The sequence below is a fragment of the Siphateles boraxobius genome, unplaced genomic scaffold, assembly GCF_051911475.1.
Source record: "Siphateles boraxobius isolate OS27281-9 unplaced genomic scaffold, OSU_SipBor_1 25, whole genome shotgun sequence".
Classification (NCBI taxonomy): domain Eukaryota; kingdom Metazoa; phylum Chordata; class Actinopteri; order Cypriniformes; family Leuciscidae; genus Siphateles; species Siphateles boraxobius.
The window spans coordinates 17193818-17220285 of record NW_027508866.1 but is presented as its reverse complement, the minus strand read 5'-3'; the positions used below and the strand labels follow the sequence as shown (position 1 = coordinate 17220285).

Here is a 26468-nt window from a genome sequence, read left to right as displayed (position 1 = left end):
CCCTTTTATTTTTCAGGCCAATTCTAAAGTCAAACCCTAAACAGAATGTGGTTTCTCATGGTGGAAAAAGGGATATGAATAAGTTCTTACTTGTCTCTCTGTAAAAAGAGCTGGCCACTGCTCCATCTGCATCCACAATCTCACATCTTCGCACTGAGAAGGTCTGGTCCATCTTTGATGTAATCAGAGGTTCCACTAAGGTAACATTACTCAACATTACTAAGTTTCTCATCTTGTTAAAAGATGGCTAATTTTATCAGCAGTGATAAAGGAGTTGAGTTTGAGTAAAGAAAATCACTTTTACAGTGCTTGCATTACATTCTTAATGTACTAAATTTAAAAATAAAAGTATAATGCTATTGTGAATTCATAAATACTGCCAAAAATCATCACAAACTTCATCTCTGCATAAACCGCAGGTTAATGTTACCTTTAACTGTAAATGTGCGCAATTTCACAAGATTTGTAACCTTAATAATTTATAATCCAATGCCAGAGGAGAATGCATCAGTGAAAATGCATCAGTTTTACATTTGGGAACAATAAATAGCTTTTCAGGCATTCCAGGAACTGTTATGCCTAACCATATTCTTCAAGCTCTGAATATCACAATTATTTGGTACCAGGGTTCCCACTCTAAACCAAATGTCAAATTCCCTGACTTTCACTGACTGAAAAGATGAATTTCCATGACCTATAATATGGAAGTAAAATAACGCCAAATGTTTTTGAAACAAAAAGCCTGTTGAATTGCAGATGGAAATTAGCCTAAGGCTATAATCTGACATATTTACATTTGTGAAAATGTTCATTAATATGTATTGTCCCTTTTGTTTTTTCAAAAAAATCCAAAAATAAATAAATTGTACTACTTGAAAAAAATATGCATTGCATTAACCCTGCTTGTATTTTAATGCATTGTATTTTTAGGGCTTGCATTTTTATGGGCTGAAATTTAGCATGGTTGAATATTTAAGCTGTGAATATTTAAATTCAAAACATTTCAAACACATTTTCATTAGTAAAATTTCAATAATCCATATTCACCTTTCATATTTCACTTCCACAATATTCAAACTGATTAAAAATACAACCTATAATATTCAACAGGCGGTTTTCGGTCCATTTTATTTCGCTTTGCAAATTCACTTCCACAAATTCAGTGGTTCAAATTCGACAGTAAATTCAACGTTGACATCCAGGAACTGCAGGAAAAGCAGTAGATTACCGAGCATAATCTCCATCTGCTGTTAGTCGACCTCACCAGCAGGGGGTGCAAGCGCGTGTTGTTGACGAAGACCAGAGCAACTGTTAGAGCAAGCCATTCATTCATAAAAACTCATTTACAACAATGTAAGTGTATCTGTGAATGATTATGTTTTATGTGAAATTCAGTGTCTTCACGATTACTTTTCCTGTGTAGCCTACATGCATCTCTACCGTGAACGAGATTATAATGTTATTCCCCCTATGCGGATGTATACAGATCCAATGTTACATTTGAGTTTGACATATCTATTGGTTGTTTAGTTGCCTCAACCTTATATTGCGGGGATTGTGCTACATGCAGTAGCTACTAGGGTTTCCCTCAATATGTCAGCATTCCCCTGCTGGACATATAAAACGCTTAACGTAGCTTAATGGACTCATACAGTGATATAAAAGACCAAACTCGCAGGCAAGCAGAAGGACTCAGAATATGAACTTAACGCGCAAAGTTTACAGCTGGGCGTTTCTCAGTGATACTGGCATAAATTGGCTTGACATTGGACATTTGCACATTTAGGGACCATCTCTAAAGTTACATACGACATTGGTATACACGTTTCTAACTTCAATAGCATTTGAAGAGAACGACTTGCAGTCATAAAACCAACTGTAAAGTGTTCATGTAGGTGTCAGGCATATTGCGCAATTTATTCAGATAAATTTAAGTTTGCTATTGAAGTTAGAAACCTTTAGGCCTATAGGACTACCAATGTTACTTTAGAGACGGTCCCTAAATGTGCGAATGTCAAGCCAATTTTACATTTAGTCTTTTAGCAGACGCTTTTATCCAAAGCGACATAAGTTACAGTTAAACTAACAATATAGGACAACAATATGAAAGTGCTATGACCCTTCCCAGATTAATCATGTATGTAGGAATATTAACATGTATCTTATACTATAGATCATGTATGTGAGTTATTATGAATGAATGGCTTGCTCTAACTGTTGCTCTGGTCTTCGTCAACAACACGCGGTTGCACCCCCTGCTGGTGAGAATCGGTATAGAAAAATTACATTTTGATAAATGGAAACCAAAATTTAAAGCAACAAACTAAATTCCCTGATATTCCATGACTTGGACAAAAAATATATAAAATTCCCTGACTTTCAATGTCTGGAATACACCTTTTAAAATTCCATGACATTCCAGAAATTCCATGACCCGTGGGAACCCTGTGGTACACATTAAGGAGATCAGTAAAGATTAGCGACAGACAGTAAAAAAAAAAACATTCACACAAAAGTCGCATGCTTGATTACTCACCTTATTATTATCTCATATTATTATTCCAAAAACGTAGCGAAGGTCCAGATATAAATGTAGGCAGTCGGTCAACGTCTTTCCACATCTTCAAAATTGGCGCTGAAATACACACAGAATCTATCGCGCATGCTCTCACAAGTGCCGCTTCTTCTTCTTTGTTTTTTCTTCCTTCTTCTTCGTTTGGTGTTTTATGGCGGTTGGCAAACCAACTTTCGGTGCATTACCGCCACCAACTGGACTGGAGTGTGAAGCACTTAAAAAATGAAAACAATAATCAACTAAAAAAAAAAAAAAAAAAAAAAAATTCAAATTCTCCAATCTATTCCTATTTCTTTGATATACTTCATTATCGCACTATATATTTTAACTTGTTCTACTTGCTTTCCCAATAAACTTTCCATACTGAATACTACCACACCCAATTTCCTTACTATCCTCTTAAGTACTTCCCTTTCTTTTCCATATTTTACACATTTTATTAATACATGTTCAATTGTTTCTGCCTGATCACAATACTTACATTTCCCCGTATCATGTTTTCCTATCTTTAACATTGAATGATTTAATCGTGTGTGCCCTATTCTAATACGAGACACCATTGTATCCTCTTTCCTATTCCCAAAAACACTTCTTTCATTTCCTACTTGCTTCTGAATACTATACAACTTTCTTCCCTTCTCCTCATTATCCCATTGTTCTTGCCATTTATTTTTTATGAATTCTTTTATTTTACTTTTAACTTCATTTTTGCTCAACGTCACTTGCACATTTACCTCATTATGTTTTACTGCTTGCTTTGCTAATCTATCTACCACTTCATTTGCCTCCAGTCCCACATGAGCAGGAACCCATACAAACACTATTAAGCTTACACTACTAATTCTTAGCAAACTAGCAAGTATCTCATATATAATGTCTTGCCTTAATACTTTTTTTCCACTTACGAGACTTGTGATTGCTGCAATCGAATCAGAACATATAGCTACTACTCTCGGTTTTACATCCTCTACCCAATGGAGTGCAACCATTATTGCAACTAATTCAGCTGCAAATACAGAAATATGGTCAGTTATTCTTTTCTTGATACTTATTTGAAACTTAGGAATATATACAGCAGCTCCTGTTCTTCCAGAGCTAGGATCCTTAGACCCATCAGTAAATATTTGCACCCATGATGAGTACGTCTGATCTAAATACTGCTGTGCTATAATATTCTTTAGGATGTCTTTCTTATTTTAAAATTTCATCTGAATTTGAAGGTCAATTATTGGCCTTGGAAACAACCATGGTGGTATTCTGGATAATATCACTGTAGGGCTTACATCACAATCTTCAATACCCGCTTCTTGTGCTTCTCTATGAACACTCCATCCCAAGCTTTTAATATTTTTGTTCCCATGTTCCCAGCATTCTTCTAATACCCCCTTCACTGGATGATTCTTTTCATGACCTTTTATATTGACCCAATAATTCAGTCTTATTTTATGTCTTCGTAGTTTTAACGGAGCAACACCAACTTCTACCTGTAGAGCTGCTATAGGGGATGTTCTAACTGCACCACAACATATTCTTAGAGCTTGATTTTGTATCGCTTCAATCTTTTTGAGTGTAGTCTCGTTTGCAAATCCGTAAACTATACTTCCGTAATCTAAACTTGATCTAATTAAAGTATTATATATTCTTTTCAACGATAACCTACAAGCTCCCCATTCCACCCCTGTTAAACACCTTAATATATTTATTCCTTTTTTACATTTCTTAATCAGATTTTTAGCATGTATAGCAAAAGTCATCCTGGAATCCATCCATACACCAAGATATTTGACTACAGGCACTTGCTCCATTTCCTGCTTATACAACTTTAATTTAACCTCTGGTATTTTTTTCCTATTAGTAAAACATATAACCTGAGTTTTAGCCACAGATAATCTAAAGCTCCAATTATTTGCCCACCCCTCTACTTCATCCACTGCTTTTTGAATACTTTGTGTTACACATGCAATATTACGACCTCTTTTCCAAATTGCCCCGTCATCCGCAAATAATGCTCTTCCTACATCACCTTTTATATTACAAAAAACATCATTTATCATAATATTAAATAAAACTGGGCTGCATACACTTCCTTGAGGAGTTCCGTTCTCTATCTTATATATCTCTGAATACTCTACTCCTATCCTAACTTGAATTGTTCTTTCAAGAAGAAAGTCCATAATCCAATTATACATCTTTCCTCCAATTCCCATACATTTAATTTTTATTAAAAGTCCCTCTTTCCAAAGCATATCATAAGCTTTCTCGATGTCGAATAACACCCCTACCATTACTTCTTTATTAACCTGAGCTTTCCTGATATCTGCTTCCAGGCTTACCACAGCATCCATAGAATTTCGACCTGCCCTAAATCCACTTTGATATGGTGACATAAGTCCTTTAACTTCCAATATATAATTTAATCTACGTACAATCATTTTTTCCATCAATTTACATAAATTAGCGGTTAGTGCAATTGGCCTATAATTAATTGGATTGGATTTATCCTTTCCAGGTTTGCCTATGGGTATTATTATTCCATGTTTCCATGAAGAAGGCAGCTTTCCTGTATTCCAGATCTTATTGAATAAGTTTAGAATCACTTTCAATGATCTATCTGACAAATGTTGAATCATTACATAACATATATCGTCTCTTCCAGGAGATGTATGTTTGACTCCCCCTAAAGCCATCTTTAATTCATAAATACTAAAATCTGCATCTAAGGTGTCTCCAGTAGGTTTCCTTTTCATCAACACGTCTGGATGCTGACTCTTATTCTTAATTCTGTTCTTTTTAATATCCTCTGTTACATTATCATCACTATGGACTTTAACAAAAACTTTAGCCAGCATTTCAGCCTTTTCTTTATCTGCCACAGCCATTTTCCCTACATCATTTTTTAAAACTGGTATAACCTGATTTCTATATATTCCTCCCATTTTTCTAATTGATCCCCACATTTCACTTATGTCAACATCTTCTCCTATTGAGTTACACCAATCTCTCCAGTACTTCTTTTTAGCTATTCTTACTTTTCTTCTCACCTCAGCTAGTGCTCTCTTATAATAGATAAAATCTCCAAATAAATTAGTTTTTTTAATTTTCCTAAATGCTTTATTCCTATTTCTAACTGCGATACTACATTCTTCTGTCCACCACGGAACTGCTTTTCTTTTTTTACATAATCCCTTTTTACCTATTACTCTATCTGTTACCTCAAACAATACTTTACATATTTTCTCATTGTACTCCTCTATATCCTCTATCGCATTTAGATCTAATGCTGTTATTTCTACCTCGCTTAAATACTCATACACTTCCCAATTTGCTTTTTTAAATCTCCATCTTGGTGCTAAAAACACATTATGCTCCAATACACTCATCCCTACCTTACTTAAAATTATATAGTGATCACTACCCATAATATTTTCTTCCCACACATCCCATATACATTTATTTGCTATCTCTTCAGAAACCAATGTTAAATCAATTGCTGACCCAACTCCACGAACCAAATCTATTCTCGTGTTTCTCCCGTCATTTAAACATACTAACCCATTATTGTCTAAAATTTCTTCTACTACCCCCCCATTATAATCATCACTACTACTTCCCCATAAAGTGCTATGTGCATTAAAATCTCCACACCAAATTACTTTATGATTTCCTGACCCAATAACCTTCTCTAACTCTTTACTAAGTTTACTACAAGGATTATAATAATTTATTATTCGAATAGTTTGATTCCCTGCAAATACTTCTATCACCACCAACTCATATGCTTCGATCTCATTAATGACTCTATATTCTATATCATTTTTAATAAAAGTGGCCACCCCACCTCCATTTCCTGCCCCTCTATCTCTCCTTACTATATTATATCCTTGCAATACAAATTTTAGGTGAGGTTTTAACCACGTTTCTTGAATACAAATTATATTAGGTTTCTTATCTTGTTGATCTACATACCTCTTAAATTCTGGTCCATTTGCAATAATACTTCTAGCATTCCATTGCAAACCCCCTCCGTAATTCTCACATTCTGAATTTTCACCGCATGTTTGTGTACCCTGCATCCCCCAAATCCAGCACTATGCTCATCACCGCAATTGCAGCATTTTGCCTTCGCTCCTATGTCACATTTACCATATTCATGTTCGCCCCCACACCTCGCACATCGTAAATTACCTCTGCAAACCGCACTTACATGTCCATACTTCTGACACTTGAAGCATCTTAGTGGGGGAGGAACGTAAGGTCTTACTTGATAACTTACATATCCTATTTTAATCCTCTCTGGCATTCTTTCTTCATCAAACTGAAGCATCACAGACAGACTATCCTTCCTTTCTTTATTTTTACCATATTGGAGCCTTTTTGCTCCAACGACCTTGCTACCTTCAATGGCGCTTTTAATTTTATCAACAGGAACATCAGTTGGGATTCCATAAATGACACCTCTTAACCATGGTTTCCTAGTCATCATTGTGCTTGTTACCGAATATCCAAGCATTGAATTAATATCCAGCGCCTTCTTTTGTTGTTTTTCGTCTTTACACATAATAATCACCTTTCCATCTCTCAGGGTCTTTGCATTCTTTATTTCTCCTAACACCCTTTTCAAAGCTTTGGTCAGTTTAATTGGATTTAATGTCATTCCGGTTTCCCCGAATGTCATCATTACTTTAAATTCTTCCACCTCAATCCTACTCACATGATCCTCCTTTCCACTATCTGTAAATGATCCTTGGCTATAGGTTTTCTTTCTTTTCCGCTTTGCTATTCTACTCCATTCATTCCCTCCAACACTCCCGCTACATGATTCATCCTCCATTTCCGGGTCGCTACCAGAGCTACCGTCATTTCCTGCCATCAGTGCTCCAGTCACAGTCCAGTGTTGCCAACCGCCCCCCCCTTTGTTTTTTCTGCACATTAGGCACGCTTTAATGCACTGCTGCCTCTCAATGGTTTAGTAACGTCATTGCATCCTTTGTTGATGCTTGCTTTTTTCAAGTAAGCGTCACTCAAATTATTGAGTAACTTGTTATTTTCACCCTGCAATTGACTGTAACTCAACAAAACCTGGTAAGAAGTATGTATTTTATATAACTGAGTAAAGTTAACTAATATATGTGAGTCAGGAACACTATTGGATTTTACAATGTGCCAAACACAGCGACAGACACGTGGCGGCTACATTTGCAAGAACATTTTCACCGGAGGAAGAGATAAACGCTTAGAAACGCCCATATAGCTAGCATGATGCCTTCTATTTCTAGATGACAAAGTTTACCAGTACTACGACACTATGACAAAGGTTACCGGTACTTCGCCAACTCTCCACTCATTCTCCTCGGACCATGCATTTAATTGGCTTTGACGGCCATCAGTTCTTGGCAATTCCTCATTTGCCCTCTCACGTCTGGCAGGTTCGAAATCATACGGCTGCGGGCCATCATACATGTTGACCTCTTCCTCATCCCAGTCAGTCGCCATAGTTCTAAGACTAGGCTGGGGCTACCTTTCCTCCACTTCTGCCCAACGTGATGTCATCACCAAATTGCGTAAAAAAACAACCCGTTAATACCAAAAACTTAAAAAAAAAAGGTCTTTAAGACCATTTTTGAGACATTTTAAAAATGATACAGATATATTAAGTGATTTATGTACCTGCAACATGGGCTTTAAAGCTCCAGTCGTCCATAACTTTTTGGTTAAAAATTATTCAACATATATTTTAGCTAGTACATAACCAGCCAGTGTTCAAAACTATCTGCTTGCCTTAGCTCGATTCAAAACGATAAGCTTTTTATAATATTTTTAATTCCAGCGGTACTGGTGGATTTCCGCTGGAAATTTGAGCATGTCTTTGCGTTATTAGGTCACATCTGTACGTAAAGAAGGTGTCTCGGCTAGTAGGCTATATTGCGTGTGAGGATGTTGGAGGTGGAGATTTATAGCCTTTTATCACAGCACTTGATATTATTAAACGTATCAATTTGATGCTGGATCCAGAAAGGTTCAAATGACAATCACCAGTGACAACTGGAGATTCACCCGTTGTAAAATGCGAAAGACTTTGTTTGGACTTCGGAGTGGTTACAGAAAAAAAGAGACTGCAACCGGACCCATACGAAAACAAGGATACATATCGGAAAGGCATTAAATGTAGTCACGCAAATAAATTTTTTAAATTTAATTCCAAAAAGTAGAATCTGTGATTCTGAATGACAGTATCCACACCGGCACGGTGACTGACAGCCGCACATTCTCCTCAAAACATTGGATTAATCCGTGCAGTGCCGTGCCGAGGCACAACCCAAGTAAAGTTGATGATTCCAAGAATAACTGCAATTGCAGATTTCGAACAGAGATGGCGACAAAGAGGAAAAAATACGGACTGCAGCTTTAGGCTAGGCTACTTGAACTAATCCAAGCCCTGTCTCTGAAATCAGGCCATTAGGTTTTTCGATCTTTGGGGCCTTGACTATCTTTCTCAGAACCACAGCAAAGAAAAGCTTTATTATTGTGCTTAACACTCCTCAGTGATACACTTTAGCCTACAGTGTCATCATGTATACTAAAATAGAACTGTTGTTTTTGTATAGCTGAGCCTGCTGTCAGTTGCCTGTACCTGTTTTGGGTGTGTAATAAATATTTTGTTACTAGGTGTAATTGTGCTTGCTTAGTTAAGCCTATATACTGTATTTATAATGGCCATTACAATTATAGACAAACAAATGAATCGGGTAAATAATAGTTTATAATAAAATCCTACATATTGGATCAAACAGATGAAAATCAGAGTATAAGGACAAAAGTAGTAAGATATTTGCAGAATGAAAGTAGAGGTAGAAGAGATGAAGCAGAAGAAAAGCATAATCGAAGAGCAAAATATGAGCAACGAATATAGCCTATATGCAGGAAACCTACATCCTCTTAAACTTATGTTTTGGTCTAATATTAAAAGGTCAAACAGACGTATCCATTGTGTCATAGTTGGTGCACCGGCTAGGTCGGCGTGACGTTTCAAATGTCAAAGATCTTGCATTATCTCATGTCTGCAGAGATGGAAACATACATATTTTGATACAAAGGTACATCACATCAATCAATTCTTATGGAAAATGCACCCACTTGATCTTACAGCACAGAGGAGACACCAAAGATCTTACATTTAGAATAATCAAACATATTAGAGCAGCATACAGTAGAAAATATATAAAGAAATATGAAAAAAGAAATAAGATGTTTTATAACCATTTTAAGACAAATTACTTGTCTATGATTTCCATACTGGTTGTGGTTGAGTGTTTGTGTTTGCTTACTTCCCTATTAGTTTGGAGTATAAATTATAAATTTACAGGGCTCTCAAGTTTTATCAAAAGTTTAGAGTGAGATTTAGGGGAGGAGCCACCCAAATATTTGCAGTAGCGGTCCCAACCAAATTCGCTTCAATTTTTGCTAGCAGTTCAATTTTGCCTATTGTTCATAATTGACCAGCACAAATGGAAATTATAACAATTTTTAAATCCGATAAAAAGACAAATTCATCCAAATAAAATAAATAGTTATATTTAAAAAATACAAATTTATTGAAAAATAAAAATAAATTTGGAACATCAGTGCTCAATGTACATAACATCGTGTCATAACAAATTGCCCTGAGCATGTATGTCAAGACCCAAACCGGTCACCTTTACAGGGGTCATCGGTTGCCCATTTTCCACAAGTTGGTATGATTCTTTTCGGTCTTCATGTTAAGTTTGTAACATACTTTGGTTAAAATTTCTCAATGGTTGTGTAAAACAACACCCTTTTTACCTCTTCAAAAACAGCTCTGTTCACAGTGACCCGTTTCGGTGCATGTCTCTTTAAATGATAATGAGCAACAACTTTTTGGCTTTTTGAGGATTAAAAAAAAAGTAAATGGATTTTTTTCATTTCATGGTGATTGTGTCCACACAATGCAAAGACACATTTATTTGCAAATACCATATAAAAGTGTATTTTGCATCCGATGACCCCTTTAAAAGCAGTTAGAGAGTTGTTAAGTGCATCAAAAATAATTTAGCACGAATTTGGCTATACTCCTCAACATCAGCTCTCACTGTCTTTGATCACAGGCAAGAGATATCGTCCAGGAATCGTAAAATCAAAATGCTAAAAAAAAATAAAAAAAATGAAGATGTCCGCAAACCGCATTCATCAGATCGTGCTCTTTCAACTTCCACTCCGTGTGTGCGCGTGTTGTCTAGTAACGAACGTGCTTGCAGCGGGAACACATAATTTACCCGGAAACAACTAATTCTAATTTCTGATTGGCTGGTAGCTAGCATTTAACTCTGTATAACTCGAGACAGATGCTATGAACTCGGCAGAGAACTTCCCTCCGTTTGCCTGCGCCTCGTCCATTAATTGTATAGCGGGACAAGTTACCTTACATCAGCGTGAGAAATACAAGGTGTGGCGTGTGAGCGTGTGAACGGGTTGAAATGCGTGTGTGAGAGCCCTGAATTTAATATCCACAGCTGCCCAGGCAAGATCACCATAGTATTTACATCATCATCCCCAAGCATCCAGCAATGAATGGCCAGTGCTGATGACGTCACTACTGGGCGGGGTTGCGCCATTTTGAATGTTGAGAGAAGTGCAGGAGCAGGAGGAGGATAGAGCTCAGGAGGAGGTTGGATTGCAGGAAGAAAGCCAGAGAAAGCTTAAGGGTTAAGAGTGAACCAACGGACTACCGAGAAGAGCTTCTTTCCGAGATTTGTCTTCGTCTATTCCAGACAAACTGCTTGTAATAAAATAAACCCGGCAAAGTTATCTGGATAGTTCTGAGACCAAAAATTAGCAGCAGCAAGCGAAGGTAAGAGCCGGAAGTGACGAAATAGCGGGTCCTGAAGTGATTTTCCTTCAAAATACAACTAGAATATTCTGAACTTTTATTAAAGTTTAATATAAACATTTTGTAATAAAATGGAATAATGTGAAATAAAGCTTATATATATATATATATATATATATATATATATATATATATATATATATATATATATATATATAATGACATTGTAAATATTTTATTTTCAAAATGGTGTAATGCTATTTTATATGGCACATCAAATAATCTCTATTAATCTAAATAAACTGCACTCTGAAATTAAGTTATTTGGTATATTTTACATTCACTTCAGCATCATGGTCTTAGTATGATGTATTAATAGATTTGTAAATAATTTATCAATTTAAGGCAGATTAATATATGAATTTAATTAAGGTTTTATTTTCAAAAATGTTAATTATATTTTATACTGTGAATCAAATTATGGAAGTTCTTGTATCTTTTTAATGTGTTTAAAAAAAATCAAAATCAAAAAAGAACATTCGATGTTGGCACATCATGTAGCCTAAGCATCTTTAGACAGAATAAAATGAGCATTGCTCCACTGCACGGTGGCAAACACCAGAGATGCCGGCTTATAGCTAAAGGTCTTTGGCACCATTTACCTTCCCTTCAGTATTAAATATTTCAGTATCATTTACCATTAATAAGTTGATTAATAAATAATGTACAGATTGATAGATAGGTCAAGGAAGAATGAATCAGCCCCAATGGAGGTATTTCATGTGCACTACTTCTAGTAGGAATTTTCAGTGTGAACACTACAAAATGAACAGTGCATACACAAATTGAGACAGTTGTTGTCATGCTTATTAACAGTGCTAGACAACGGTGAAGGCAACCCCAGCAGCAACAATAAATAATATGCATGAATACATGGTTACAGTAGACATTACAGATTTCCAGAAACATTGCATTGTGCAAATATGCAATTTATGAATCCATGTAGGCTGACAAGACCCAGAAGTGCCTCTTGAAAACTGTAATGGAAAAACAGGTGATTCTTGGGATTCCAAGATTTGCAGAATAACTCATGGAATAGGTTTCTTGCATACAGTACTGGGCTTTGCTGTCAGTTTTTTTTCCTTGCAAAAAGGAAAACTGTAACACAGAAAATAATTCTGTATTACTTGAATCAGGGTTTTTCGATCTTTCAGATGCCACGGACCCCTAAATATGATCATGCTCATGTGAGGGACCACATCCTAAAATGTAAAAGGCAGCTATATATATACATGTATAAAGATCCCATTCACACTGTGAATTTTTTTTAATATTATAAATGTGTCAAATAGGATTTGAAAAATATTGCTTTTGTTTCATTGTTTTATTTTTTACATTATGTAAATGTTTCTACTCCCTGTATTACTGAACTGTTACATGTATTATTTCTTGGTTTTGATCTTGATTTATTTACTTATATTAATCAATTTTTTATTTTTATTTATACATTTTATTATATTTATTTAAATCTCTTAATATATTTATTTAATCTAATTTTTATTTATCTTAATCTTATTTCTATTAATTATTGTTACATTTATACATAGTTTTTCTGTAATCTTTTCCACAGACCCCCTATGAGGCCCCCGGGGGGTCCTGGACCGCAGTTTAAAAACCCATGACTTGCATTAATAACTTTGAGAATGTAGTAAATCTCGATACTAATCAGATAATCATTCACTTTTATCACTAAATCTAGTTTTACGATTATATTTGCTTTTTGTTCCCTTTTTTCAGATTGCTAAAGTTTTCTGAAGTCCAAGCACTCTTATTTTGAAAAACTGCATTTCCGGCGGCTCCCTTCCAAATCTTGCCCTGGTCGCTGCCTTCACACTGCTTATCAAGCCTAGGGTCCGACATCGCCACTCTCGCCATGGCAGGTAATTTGACAAGTTTATGAGCCGTTCAAGCAGAGATTGCATGAAACCAATGTTATTATAGACATGTCTTCTATTTGGTAGAGTTAGCGCAGCGGTTGTACTGAATCCATCATCGGAATATCTAATTCAATGACAGTAGCCTAGCCATTTAGCTGCCTCGTTTCCCTCCAGTTAGCCAGCATATTTCAGTCGGTTTTACTCGTAATGTAACGAGCGTTTGGGCTTGTGTTCAGCAGTACTGAGGCTTCTATGTGATCGTGCATGGTATTTTACTGATGAGCTGCATTTGCGTGGGAATCTGTCTGACTAACCCACTCATCAATTGTTAGCGGGGATGTGCGGTCAGGCGACGTGATTTTTAATATGTCGGTTAACGTATAAAAAATGAATCGGCGTTGGGTAACATGTCCTGCTTCTTCTTCTTCTGTTATATAACGTTATGTATGCATCACCTGGTCTGATGTATAAATCTGCTCGACATCTCGGCCTCTTTAAATCATCACCTCAATTAAACTAGCGAAGTTTAACCGGCATCTGCAGAGTCATGTGGAGTCAAACCGCCGCGCGCTTCCCTCTGTGACTTTAAACCGTTAAAATCACCGAGATCCGCGCGAATGACAAACCTAAATGTTTTCCTGTGTCTAGCATTTTTGTGCATCGGTCTTATTCAAAAGACAGAAATCTTGTTCAGTCGTGACGTTAAAGGAATGGGACATGGGAGGATTCAGGTTTTATGGTTTAAGAATTGTAATAGATAATTTTATAATTGAATTGAAAGGAGATATATTATATTATACGCGCACATACAAGTGTTCGGTTTTAACAGAATTAACCAAAACATACTGAAGTATGGTAGTGAAGTACTATTACTCAAATACTTAGGGCGTTTGTTGTTCCTGTCATTCGGTCTCCTGTAGCCACTTGTCCCTTGAACAAACCCAACCAGTTTCGCTCTGCCTCAAACAGACACTCGGGATTTGCCTCAACCCGTTTCTCCACCTCATTAAAAAATGATGCAAGAGCTATCATTTAAAATTTATATGAATTATTGTTAGTGTAAACCCTATTATAGTATTGTTTCCTAACATTTTTGGGTGAAGAAGGCAGAGTAAATTTGGTTATTCAGACGAGAGCTCTCTGCCTCATTTTCACACTGACTACTGTGCATCAGTAGTGCCTGTAGTATTACTCTATTTTTCTTGTTATGTGCTATGGAAGTTTTTTTTTTCTTTCAAATTTGATATCAAAATTTATATCAAATCCAATATAAATGTTATATTTATATTAGATATAACATTCCTGATATTGTTTTATCCTGCTTTTCTGATTTCAGGAGCCGGAGGCGGGGGAAACGATGTGCAGTGGTGCTTTTCACAAGTGAAAGGGGCGATCGATGATGACGTAGCTGAAGGTGAGTAGCCTACCTGTCTGAATAGTATCTTCCTGTCTAAGCAGGGGATTTATGGACAAGACTTTATGCCGATATTCAAAGTACAAAGACAATAGTTGTCTCAAATAATGTGTCATACACTAGTGCAGTGTTTCCCAAACTTTTTTCAGTCGAGGCACCCTTTGAAAATTAAAAAAAAATTGTGGCACCCTACACTAGTGTTGTCACGATACTACTTTGATACTATACCTTGCTATGTATTGATTTTCAATACCACAGGGAATAACTGCCGTATATAGGCCTACTGTCATATAGATATTTTTTAATATTATCAATTTTTTTGTCCATCCATTTAAAGTCTAGGAAATCATTAATTTCTTCTGCAGAGATGACTTTACATGATGACATATTTAATTAAGGCTTTTATTCATAATTCAGCAAAACATTGCTCAATTACCATTGCAAATCTCACCTAAATGTTTGCTCACTCAGTGTAGGCCTATTTGTGTTTTTATATTGGGATAATTTAGTTATAATTGCACAAAATAGCTTGTTTTTAATATATTTTATAATGTAATAATTTCACAGTTAATCTCCAAATTAATGTATAAACAACATAAAGACAGTATATTTTAAATAATTGTTTAATGGCATCTTTTTTATGAATGAAGCCCAGCATCACTGATACCAATACTGCTACTGATGTCAGGAAATACACAGAAATTGAATAAAGTTATCAAACACTTTACAGTCTTCACTGCATAAATAATAAATTAAATATAGATGAATCCTTATTAAAGCTACAAGCGTTCTTTAGTCAAGAGCACTGAGTAATTTTCTCTTGTTACCTGTTCTTTGATTCTGTTGTCACTGCTGCACTTGTTTATCTCACACGCGTCCCATCTTCTCACAACTCTAATTTAGGATTTTAACTAATTTAAGACTGCTCTCATGAGGATACTCAACAAAACGGACATTTTGTCATAACTGTGTGTTATTATTCGTTCAAGCACGAAAGAGAAGTCGATTCTGGCACGCGATGCGCGTCGTCAGTGTCAGCAGGACATTCACAGACAGCGCGTTCTCTTTTGTCTTTTCGCGGTTGCATGGTTTAAAAGCATTTGCATGAATAAGAACGTGATTATATAATGTAAGGGTAGCCAAAGGATGACAGAAAAAAACGGATGCTGCGTTAATTGTGTTTAAATCTTTTTTAACGCGTAAAACTGAAAAACATTAATCGCACGCGTTACCGTTGACAGCAGCACGGACATAACCGATGTGTTTGTGAATATGCGGCAAGACGGACGTTGTGACAATGTTTCGTGTGTATTTGACCGTAAGCGCAACAAGCCATGAAAAAGAGGCAGCTTTATGTGTGGACGCTGGGAATGAAGCACGAGAATGAAATCATGAGGAACCCCCGCAATTCAACGAACGCGGAAAACTTATGAGTTGCATTTTTTATTATGAATTTGTGTGCATTATTTGTTGTTATTAGACGCTTCCGAAGATGCGAGATTGATGATACATTTATTATTATTTTTTTTACACATTTTAGCAATTTAAAAATGTTTAATGGAGTTTTTACACGGCACCCCTGCTCTCGCCAGAAGGCACCCCAGGGTGCTGCGGCACCCCGTTTGGGAAACGCTGCACTAGTGGTTCTCAACTGGTTTGTCCATGGGACACACATTTTCCATGGTCATTAAGCCACGACCCAATTTTTTTAGAAATTTGACCTAAGTCCTAAATATATGTATCGGGTCTGATACTAACTTTTTTTGCCACACCTGCTAATGAAAATGTACTAGCCATAAATATTTTTCACCGTCCTTGAAACGGCAGTAAAAGCAGTAATGGCACCAACATTTTAGATACCAGTAAAAATTCACAATCCTCTATTCCAATTTTGATACCACAGCTAAAACAATGCAATTGTTTGGAATTTGAAAACCTTACCATTTCAATATGCAAGGAAAATGCTCCCTTGAGTACATTAAGTGTCCAATGTACCACACTTTTTTTTTTTCGCTTAGTCCGGGTATTTAATGTGCACTACTTATAGTAGGAATTTTCAGTGTGAACACTACAAAACGAACAGTGCATATACTCACAAATTGAGACAGTTGTTGTCATGCTTATTAACAGTGCTAGACAATGGTGAAGGGAACAGCTTGCATATCGGACTAGCTTCCTCTTAACAGCAGGATGTCAAGTGAGAGACTGTGTGTGGTAGATTGTTTGGCCTTTAATTCTTCAGACCTCACTCTCCAAGAGTCCTGCCACCCATTGTGTCTCTAGCAGCCAGTCGGGCTAATTTCAGACATTAAGCTTGTATGCATGTCAAGTTCTCCGCAGTGCAGAGCATTTTTGTGTAAGCTACTTAAGAAACTACAATTTGCACTTTCCAGTTGTGCCTATATTAGCTTCACAGGTTCTTATGTCTAGGTCTGGATCTTGTTTACTAAGTTACAACGGTCCATGTTTATTCTAAAGCTGATTGTGAATCTTGAATTCTATTAAGGCCAGGGTTTTTCCTGCGGAGAAACTTACGAGGTGGTCGCCTCCGTCAAATTTTGTGCCGCCTCCGGGTCTCGACAAAACTCGGACAGACAGTCACATGCTCAGATACACTTTTTCCACCGCGATGGTTCTGTTGCGGGCCTGTGTCCATTCTCAAACCGCATAGTTTGCCGATAGTCTTGCGCGGATCATAATCCGTGGGTGGGGTGGGCCAAGTAATAAAAAACAACACATTATAATGATTTATCTGTCATCCACCCTCGATTAATTGGAATGTTGAATTTAATAAAGACGGAACTGTCATCACTGTAAATTGGAATGAACGTGCGACAAACTTTTACTTTCGTTTTCAACAACGTAATTTTCTTCAGGGAAAACCGAACAAGGAAAACATATCAGGGCTCGGAAGGAAAACGCTTTTCTAGGACAAGCGTTCTAGTGTTTTTTTGAAGGGACAAGTGAAAGAGAATTGTCCCAATCCCAACCGATCACATGCCCTTATTAAAACATCAAAAAAATAAATAAAAAATAACTAGGGAATCACCGAAACTGCAAGGATGAATCTGATTTTATTTAATTTAATGTAAGTGGTGATTGATAGCCTATAGTTGAGAATAATATAGGCCTGCTGACGGTAACCAAGTTTCGCTGTTGGGGTTCGCGCAGTTATTTATAACATATTATACAGTTAAGAAACATCACACGACCAGAGAGCCGTTTTCCTGAATGCCATCACGATTGAAACCGAGACACTGATTTCATAAGTTCAATAAACAAATAGTTAAAATGAAGTCACTTACGTTTAAGACACAATGACTGTTTTTGTTCTGTTTCAGCAGCGAAAAATAGTTACAAACAAAGATCACAGCAGAACCATAGCACATCTCACAGGAACACTCAACCATGTTTCATTACCGAACGATTCAGCGTTTTGAATGAATCAGTTGATTCAATTACCCATTCATAAACTGCCTCATTCTGAATAAATCAGCTGTTTGAATGAATGACTTGCTCATTAAGACAGTCACCTGCCGCCACCTACTTGGGGTTTAGCGTCAAAGTATCGTTCTTTCCAACATTCCTTATTTAGGGCCCTATAAAATCCGTTTTATTTTTAATTTTTTAATTTTGGGGAATTCATTTTTTTCACCCTTAACTGTTATTTTAGTTGTAAAAAGAGGGTGCTTTTAATGTTAATGATTAAAATGTACACAAATGAAATATGAATGACCTTAAATTTATTGAGGTAACAGACATTTATTGAGGTAACAATATTTTTAAATCAGCCTACTTCAGTGGGATATGATAAAGAATATCATAGGTTTGGGCGGTTGGCGGGTGGATTATTTATTTTTAAAAGCGGATTAGGGTGACTCAAAGTGCACCAGATTAATTAATTTAACTTTAAAATGTACAAAATTTTCTTTGGGGGGAGCATGCCCCTCAAGATTCCCCTAGAGGTTCTGAGCTCCACCCATAAAAATACTCTGGGAAACACAGTGGGATATATTATGGTCTACGAAAAATACAACTTTATCTTATTATTAAAATACCACCATAAAACCACAATTTGAATCAAACAGTCAAACAAATTTTAAAAATAAAAGTAGAATGCAATCCATGGCGAAGAGAACCACTGCTCTTAAACTGTCGATAGTATTGTGCAACAAATATATATTTACATACCGTGATATGGGCCAACACAATATAGCAAAATCTCTGTGGTGTACTGTCACCACAATATATATTGTCATACTACCCAGCCCCATTTCCGATACTCATAAGAAGCCTCATACAACTATTTTGTATAATTTGATCATGCTTTGTGCTGACAGTAATAATGTAGTACTTTCAGCTCCACATAACATATTTTTTCCATGTTTAAATACATTGAAAATATCTTTCCTCAAAATCATTGCGGAAGAAGTCTGCAGATTCCGTCTAGACGAGAAACTAGTGACACTAGTCTATTTTCAGTAAACTTCATAACCTAAAAACATCATATTATTCATGATGTTAGTTAAATATCTCACAAAGTATAGAATATATCATAGTAGATATTCAATATATCACCCAGCCATACTTTCTCTCATCCATAGGTGTAGACTTGTAATGTCATGATGCCATATGTATAATCAGAAGGTTCTTGTGCAAACCTAAAGTCCCAGCAGATCTTTGCATGAAGTCTCCAGCACACATTGTTATAGGCTCTTGTGCTAGTTTCCAATGGGATGACCTCTTATCATGATGTCTGCTGGCCTGATTCAGTGACTTTCTTTGAGTTTTGCGCACTAAAGGGGGAGGGCTCAGACTTACACAAAGGACCCTTACTTAATTCTTTCCTGCGTTCTTCTGCTCTACTGGTTTAAAAAGGGTTAAATTGGTATCAGTCAGTCTACAGCCCATCCATGCAGCCGTTCTGATGCAGCTGTCTCAAGAGTGTTTGGCAGGAATCTAGGTTACAGATGTGCATGTCACTGTGCCGTTTTATCAGAATCATCTCATTGAGTCATACTCTTACTTCTGATGCTAATTATTAGGATTGGGTATTGACGCAAATTTCACAATTCGATTCGATTTCGATTCACAAGCTTGCAATTCGATTTCGATTCAATATTTATTATTTTGGATATCAGGTACAATACATGGCAAATTTTCTCAAGGATAACAAATGTCTTTAACTAATGCTGTAAACTATGGGAGTCAGTTGTAGCCTATAGGCTTTCATTAGCCTACTATAATATTGAAGTTAAAAATGAACTGATTTGTATACAAACACTTAAAATACACTTTTATTTATTTTTCTAATAATAAAGTTCTATGAGATATAAACATTTAAATGGTGGCTGTCATAAAAACTTGCCAGATTTATTCAAACGTGAAGAACATAAATTATAATGAATATGTAATATGGTGCATATATTTAGAAAAATGCTCCTCTCTACAGTTAATTTTTCTAGCTGACTGAGTTTTTGGTCACTGGATATATTTTTTTTCTGAGGTAAATGTGATGTTACATGACATTGTTTACAAGCTGTTTCACTGAAGTCTTTCTACGGTTGAAACACTGAGCGATTCCATGTGACGATACAGATTTCGATAAGTTGTACTCTATCTTTTAACACACTTTCAGATGCTCATTCATGTTTACTTCGTGCTGTAACTGGTATTAAGGCGGAAGGGAAGATCATGTGCCGCAGTGCTGCTTCTCTTGAGCTGAGCTGCGCCAGAGCGATCTCATGCCACAGCGCCAAAACAGTATTTATGTTTTTGAATTTCATAAGAAAATGGACGTAATTTTAAATCTGAGACTTTGTTTCATATCAATAGTAACAAAGCACAAAGATTATTGTAATTTATTGGATGGGATGCGCGCTACAATGTTCCATTCATTCATCAACTGAAAACAGGATGACTAGCCTAATCGATTCTTGGGATTTAATCGATATCGGTTAGTACAAATGAGATTCGATTAAAATTGATATTTTTTTACCCAACCCTACTAATTATGTTTGAAACAAATCGCACATTAAGTTATGACTCCTGTAGGTTTTTGTTTGGCAGAAGCCCAGTGGCTGTTAAGTAGGGCTTTGTTGAAATAGTGTTCACGCGCTCATCGGATATGTTGTCTGTGATTGGCTGCAATGATCAACGCACGGGAGCATTTGAGAGCACACGGAAGTGTTCACACCATTCAGCTGATAGACGCCTGCTTTCAAACTCTCCCCGAGTCCCTTGTGTTTCTGTGTAAGCGCTCAGTGAAGAGCGTCATTGATGTATATTAGTGCTGGGTGGTATGACAAATTGTATCGCTGTACTTTTCAAAATTATTCCGGTATATGACGGAATTTTCTTTTTTCCAAGCATGACTGCTTGTTAACTACATTTTCTACTGATTGAGAGAGGAAATACTGCAGTAGATTGACTTAGAATGCCCTATGTTATTGTAGGGCTGGGAAATTTTTTTTTTATTTTTTTTACTAAGCCTATTTAAAATCATATTTGATTGCAGAGCGCCATAGCGCATTCGCACAGCACTACCTCTCGCTCGTCCCTCTCTCCCTCTCACTCACCCGTACCTCTCACGCTCTCTCTCCCTCATGGAACACCGCTGCACAAATCTGTCCAACACAGTGCTGTCAATGTTGGAGACCCAACTTTAAAAAAAAATTATTAGCCAGCATGCAAGGAGCCTAGCTAATAAGGAGAGCTAAGTTATTGTTAGAATACAGCTGGATTTTCGAGGTTAGCACGCTGTATATAGCTGATAGTCAATATTAGTGGTCGACCGATATATCGCCATGGCCGATATATCGGCCGATATTTGGCTTTTTTAAAATATCGGCATCGGCCGATACGTTTTTTTGTTTGGCCGATGTGTTGGAAGCGGGACTTTTATTTTGACGGTGCTGCGGACTTTTATTATGACGGGCGGCGCTGAGAACACCAGCACCAGAAGAGAACGGCAGTGCCTGATCACACAGCGCTCACTCACATTCTCCGTCTTCATTAGTTTACGATCTCTGTCAGTCAGATCTAATACTTTGTTAGACAGAACCGGTGGCTACAGAACTGGTCAAAGAAAATAAATGGTATGCGAAAAAGTAATATGTTTGCTTTTATATTATTTGTAACCGAAAAGGCAAACAATCAGACTAAAATACTTTCTCATTTACCGTCAACATTCAGCAAATGCGCATCTACATAATTTAAACAAATCTCTGAATATCTAATAAACATTTAATTTCACAAACCTTGCAGATTTAATCGAATCCAGCTGTGATATCTTGTGAAGTGTGCATTTGTAGCCTGCATAAACATGTTCCTGCGAGTGACGGTCGGTCCGTGCGAAGTGAGTGAATGCGAACAGAAGATCAGCTTCACAGGAGACTATATCGAAACACTTTAAATCTTTCATTTTAAAATATGCTGTGCTATATCCAGTGGCCCACTGTGTCATATTCATGTCGTTTTCACTGTGTGCTGTATGTAAAATTAGCGTTACCTTGTCAAAAGTCAAAGTAAAAAAGGGTTTATTTGAAAAAATATGATTATCAGTGATTACTGATTAATTACCAGATTACTGAGTGCCCTGTTAGTGTTTACTTCCTTTTTATTCACATATTCATATATTTTTAAACAATTACTTTATTTGTGAAAAATTCTGTAATAGGATTGCAGATTCAAGAAGTTGCCATCTAAAGTATAGGGCCTAAGCATGTTTATTTTAAAGATTTTTAAATATGTATTAAATTTATCAATTTTATTAAATATTGATTTATATAAATATAAAGTGTATGTATATATAAAAATATATATATATATATATATATATATATATATATATATATATATATATATATATATATATATATATATATATATATATATGTGTGTGTGTATAGATATATAGATGTGTATATATATATATATATATCGGCCACCCTGCTCTCTAAGATATCGGCATCGGCCATCAAAAAACCCATATCGGTCGACCACTAGTCAATATCGATACACGCACGCCATTCTATGGGAAACACTGAAAGGGCACCTATTATGCCCTTTTTTACAAGATGTAAAATAAGTCTCTGTTGTCCCCAGAGTGTGTATGTGAAGTTTTAGCTCAAAATGCCCAACAGATCATTTTTTACAGCATGTTTAATTTGTCATTTTTGGGGGCTGAGAAAAACGAACCGTTTTAGTGTGTATCCCTTTAAATGCAAATGAGCTGCTGCTGCCGGCACAGAGGGCGGAGCTCGTTCTTCAGAGCCAGGACAATCTCATCTGATAATATCAAAACAGAAACTCTCAGTAGCGGTGTTCATTTTGACCCGGAGTCGGACAATAATGCCTGCAGAGTCAGAGAATATATGTTGTATGGAAATAGAGCAGGTATAGTATAGTTTAGTTTAATTACGGTTATAACTTATTTGTCATCTGCTTTTATCCACTATGAATATAAGCCTGTTATAGCGGACCCCATCCGAATGATGGGCAAAAATATACTGAGTTTAATGAAGTTTATTGTACATCACACACAAGATGAAGCATCAGTTTTACTCCAAAAAATCACCGTAAGAACTAAATAAACACAGTTTAAGAAGTGCGCCTGAAAGTCTTATCCATAAACTCTCTCTCTCCCTTTCATTATCATCAACATACTCAGGGAATTACACAAAACACTCGTTACAACTAACAGTAAACAAATATATACACACCTTTTCAATGGGTGCTTAATAAACTGGTAAACTTTATATCTGTGAAACGACTCAGATGAACTGTGATAAAGTGTGCGCTCTCACTTTCATTTTTGCCATGGTCAGTAACGTTAGGCTTATCGCTCCGGAGACTGTAAGCTGGATCACGAACAGTTGGTATAGATCCATCCTCGAGTGACAACGAGAGTAAATGAAGACTGCTATGTTCATTCTTACATCCAACAACAAAGCTCTTCAATTGCTTAGGAGACATTCTTGTCTACAGCTGCTCTGGCGTCGAAACAATGTTGGACTGTGTTTAGCTCACTCCAGGGTTTCCGCTGGGTCTTAAAGTCTAAAATTTCAAAATCACTATTTAAATTTAAAAATTCAAAATAACTCTTAAATTTGCTGAAGTATTGTGTTCTAGGTCTAGGTGGTGTTCTGTAGTTCCTTATTTCGCTAGTCCAAATATAATTCGCTGTATTACGACTACAAAATAGACCAACATGCAACAGCCAATCAGCTTTGAGCTTTCGTGTTATTGGCGAGTCTCTCAGATACCACAGACAGGCGTAAAACGGATTTTATCCAGCTATGGGGAAGTACAAGTTTAGCGATACTTGGCGTGAAAAATCTGAATTTGGTGCTTGGTTAAGCCCAGTTGCAAACAACGCATATGAAGCCTAACTTGAATTTTGAAATTTGAAGCTTCTTATGCAAGAAAGCTATTCAATTGGGAGCGTTGGGTGTACGGTTGCTGGAGTCTCATTCAAAAAGTGAAAGACATCTAACTGCTGTGAAGGGTCTCCAGCAAACGACAGCCATCAGCCAGTTCCTTGTAAGTATCTGGCGGCTCTAGCTCTATTTCTACACTGCTTAGGCTAGGCCCAAACAGTAGCTCCGCAACTCCCGCAATCGACCTCCGTGTTGCTTTTGGATCAGAGCCAACACTAAAAGCGGAGGTGCTCTGGGTTCTCCACACGGTGACAAGACACCAGTCCTACAGTGCGAATGAGGAAATCGGGGAATTGTTTCAAACAATGTTTCCGGACTCTGACATTTCTAAATCCTTCAGGTGCAGGAAAGATAAAACGGCCTACATTACGCACTTTGGAATAGCGGATTTTATAAAAAGAGAACTAATTTCCAAAATCACTGGACCATTCGTGCTGATGTTCGACGAAAGTCTGAATTGAACAAGAACATTGAGGTGGAGATTCTGGCCAAGAGAGAAGAGCTGAGATCAATGTAGTGCACACTCACGCATCTGCAAACTCACGTCAAGATGTTTGTATGTTTTTTTTTTTTAACTTAGTCCAAAAATGCATTTAAGCTGTCTTCAGTACTATGCTCAGTTTGAATAAATTAATTTACTTTGCAAGTAATTTTGAGACTGCGTTGCCTTTGTACGTTTTTTTTTTTTTTATGTCGTGATATAGGTCTTTAATTTCATTCATAATGGTCTTAAAAAGGTCTTAAAAGTCTTAAATTTGACTTTGTGAAACCTGCAGAAACCCTGTCACTCAGGGCGGGTCTATGCTAAAACTGCTGTGTCAGTCAACAGTTGTGGGAGGGGCTTGTGCAAAAGTACGTCATGTTGCCCCGAATCTGAGAACGGCTTGTTCTGAGACAGTGCTTATGATTTATGTGGGATTAAATAAAGCACTGGGTTGATTTTTATCATTATAGGGTAGTTGTGTACACACACTGCCAACACACATTTATATTTAAACACCATGTAAAAGTGAATTTTGCATAATAGATGGCCTTTAATACAGGTTTGCAAGGCCACACAAAATTATGCTGTTTATAAAGAGGTGCAGCAGGAGGCGTTTTAGGAGCGGCAGCAACTGTGGTTTCCTGGATAACGGCTGTACACAAACCAGTGCAGTGCTCATAAACACTGCTTTATCAGGGAAGAAACTTGTCTAAAGACGGTCAGTTCCCTTCAAAGATACACGTCACGCTTAGTAACACACACAGCTGTGCTGCACCACAGTGCAACAGTGGAAAGGGAGCCTTTCAAACATTGTCGTGCTGCGTTCCAAATGTAGTTTAAGCTATATACACCGGTATTGCTGTAGATTAAAAATTAATATCATAACAAAAATAAACACCTGTATTCGGTTTGAACCAGTATACTGCCCAGCACTAATGTATATTACATCATGTTTTTGAAGAGCTAATCAGACACATTTGATGAGGGATTGAGCACAATGGACTCGTCCATTATGTTCATGCACTCATCAAATATCTCTGAGGTGTCAGAGGTGTATACCATTCCACTCAAAGCGTCACATTTTTTAAATTGGTACCGAATCGGTACTTTTTGACAACACTAATAGCAAGCTTGTGAATTGAAATCAAATCGTGAAATTGGTACCCTTCTGTTAAGATGGATCAAATGTCTGTATCTTTTGGGGGGAGGAGGGTGGAGGAAATCTAACAAATGTTGTATGCACATCCCCTTATATAGCCGACATCATCTCTACTGTGGAGTTCAACCACTCAGGCGAGCTGCTAGCCACAGGGGACAAAGGCGGTCGAGTTGTCATCTTCCAGCAAGAGACCGAGGTAAAGGATCAACCGATCCCACATTAAATCTGCTTTCATTCCCACATGTCTTTCTCACAAAAATGGGTAACACTTTATTTTATAGTGTCCTTGTTACATATGTTACATGTACTTAACATAGTAATAACAGTAAATTATGCATAATTACATGCAACTAACCTTCAACCAAATCCTAATCCCACCCAAACCCTATAGTAAGTACATATAGTTACTTAAAGGGTTAGTATACCCAAAAATTTAAATTATGTCAGTATTTACTCACCCTCATGTTGTTCCAACCCTGTAAGACCTTCGTTCATCTTCGGAACACGAATTAAGATATTTTTGATGAAATCTGAGAGCTGGATCACTCCTCTATAGGCTTCTTCAGGGATTGAACTTGCCGGCCTCAAAGTTATTAAAGACATCGTTAAAATAG

At 36.7% G+C, this 26468-nt stretch overlaps 1 protein-coding gene across 3 annotated transcripts in view; it reads left to right on the top strand.

The window, feature by feature from the left end:
- The first annotated feature begins 10640 nt into the window (after positions 1–10640).
- ppp2r2ab (protein phosphatase 2, regulatory subunit B, alpha b) overlaps positions 10641–26468 on the top strand; it is a 29672-nt gene continuing 13844 nt past the window's right edge. Inside the window, exons 1-4 of one of the 3 annotated variants that reach the window (XM_077242958.1) lie at positions 10641–11441; positions 13218–13360; positions 14694–14771; positions 25953–26050. In XM_077242958.1, coding sequence (XP_077099073.1) covers positions 13354–13360; positions 14694–14771; positions 25953–26050 — 183 coding nt within the window. In that variant the 5' untranslated portion in view covers positions 10641–11441; positions 13218–13353. Of the gene's footprint in view, positions 11442–12634; positions 12690–13217; positions 13361–14693; positions 14772–25952; positions 26051–26468 lie in introns of those variants that run through there. The other 2 variants (XM_077242959.1, XM_077242960.1) reach the window with 2 other exon arrangements.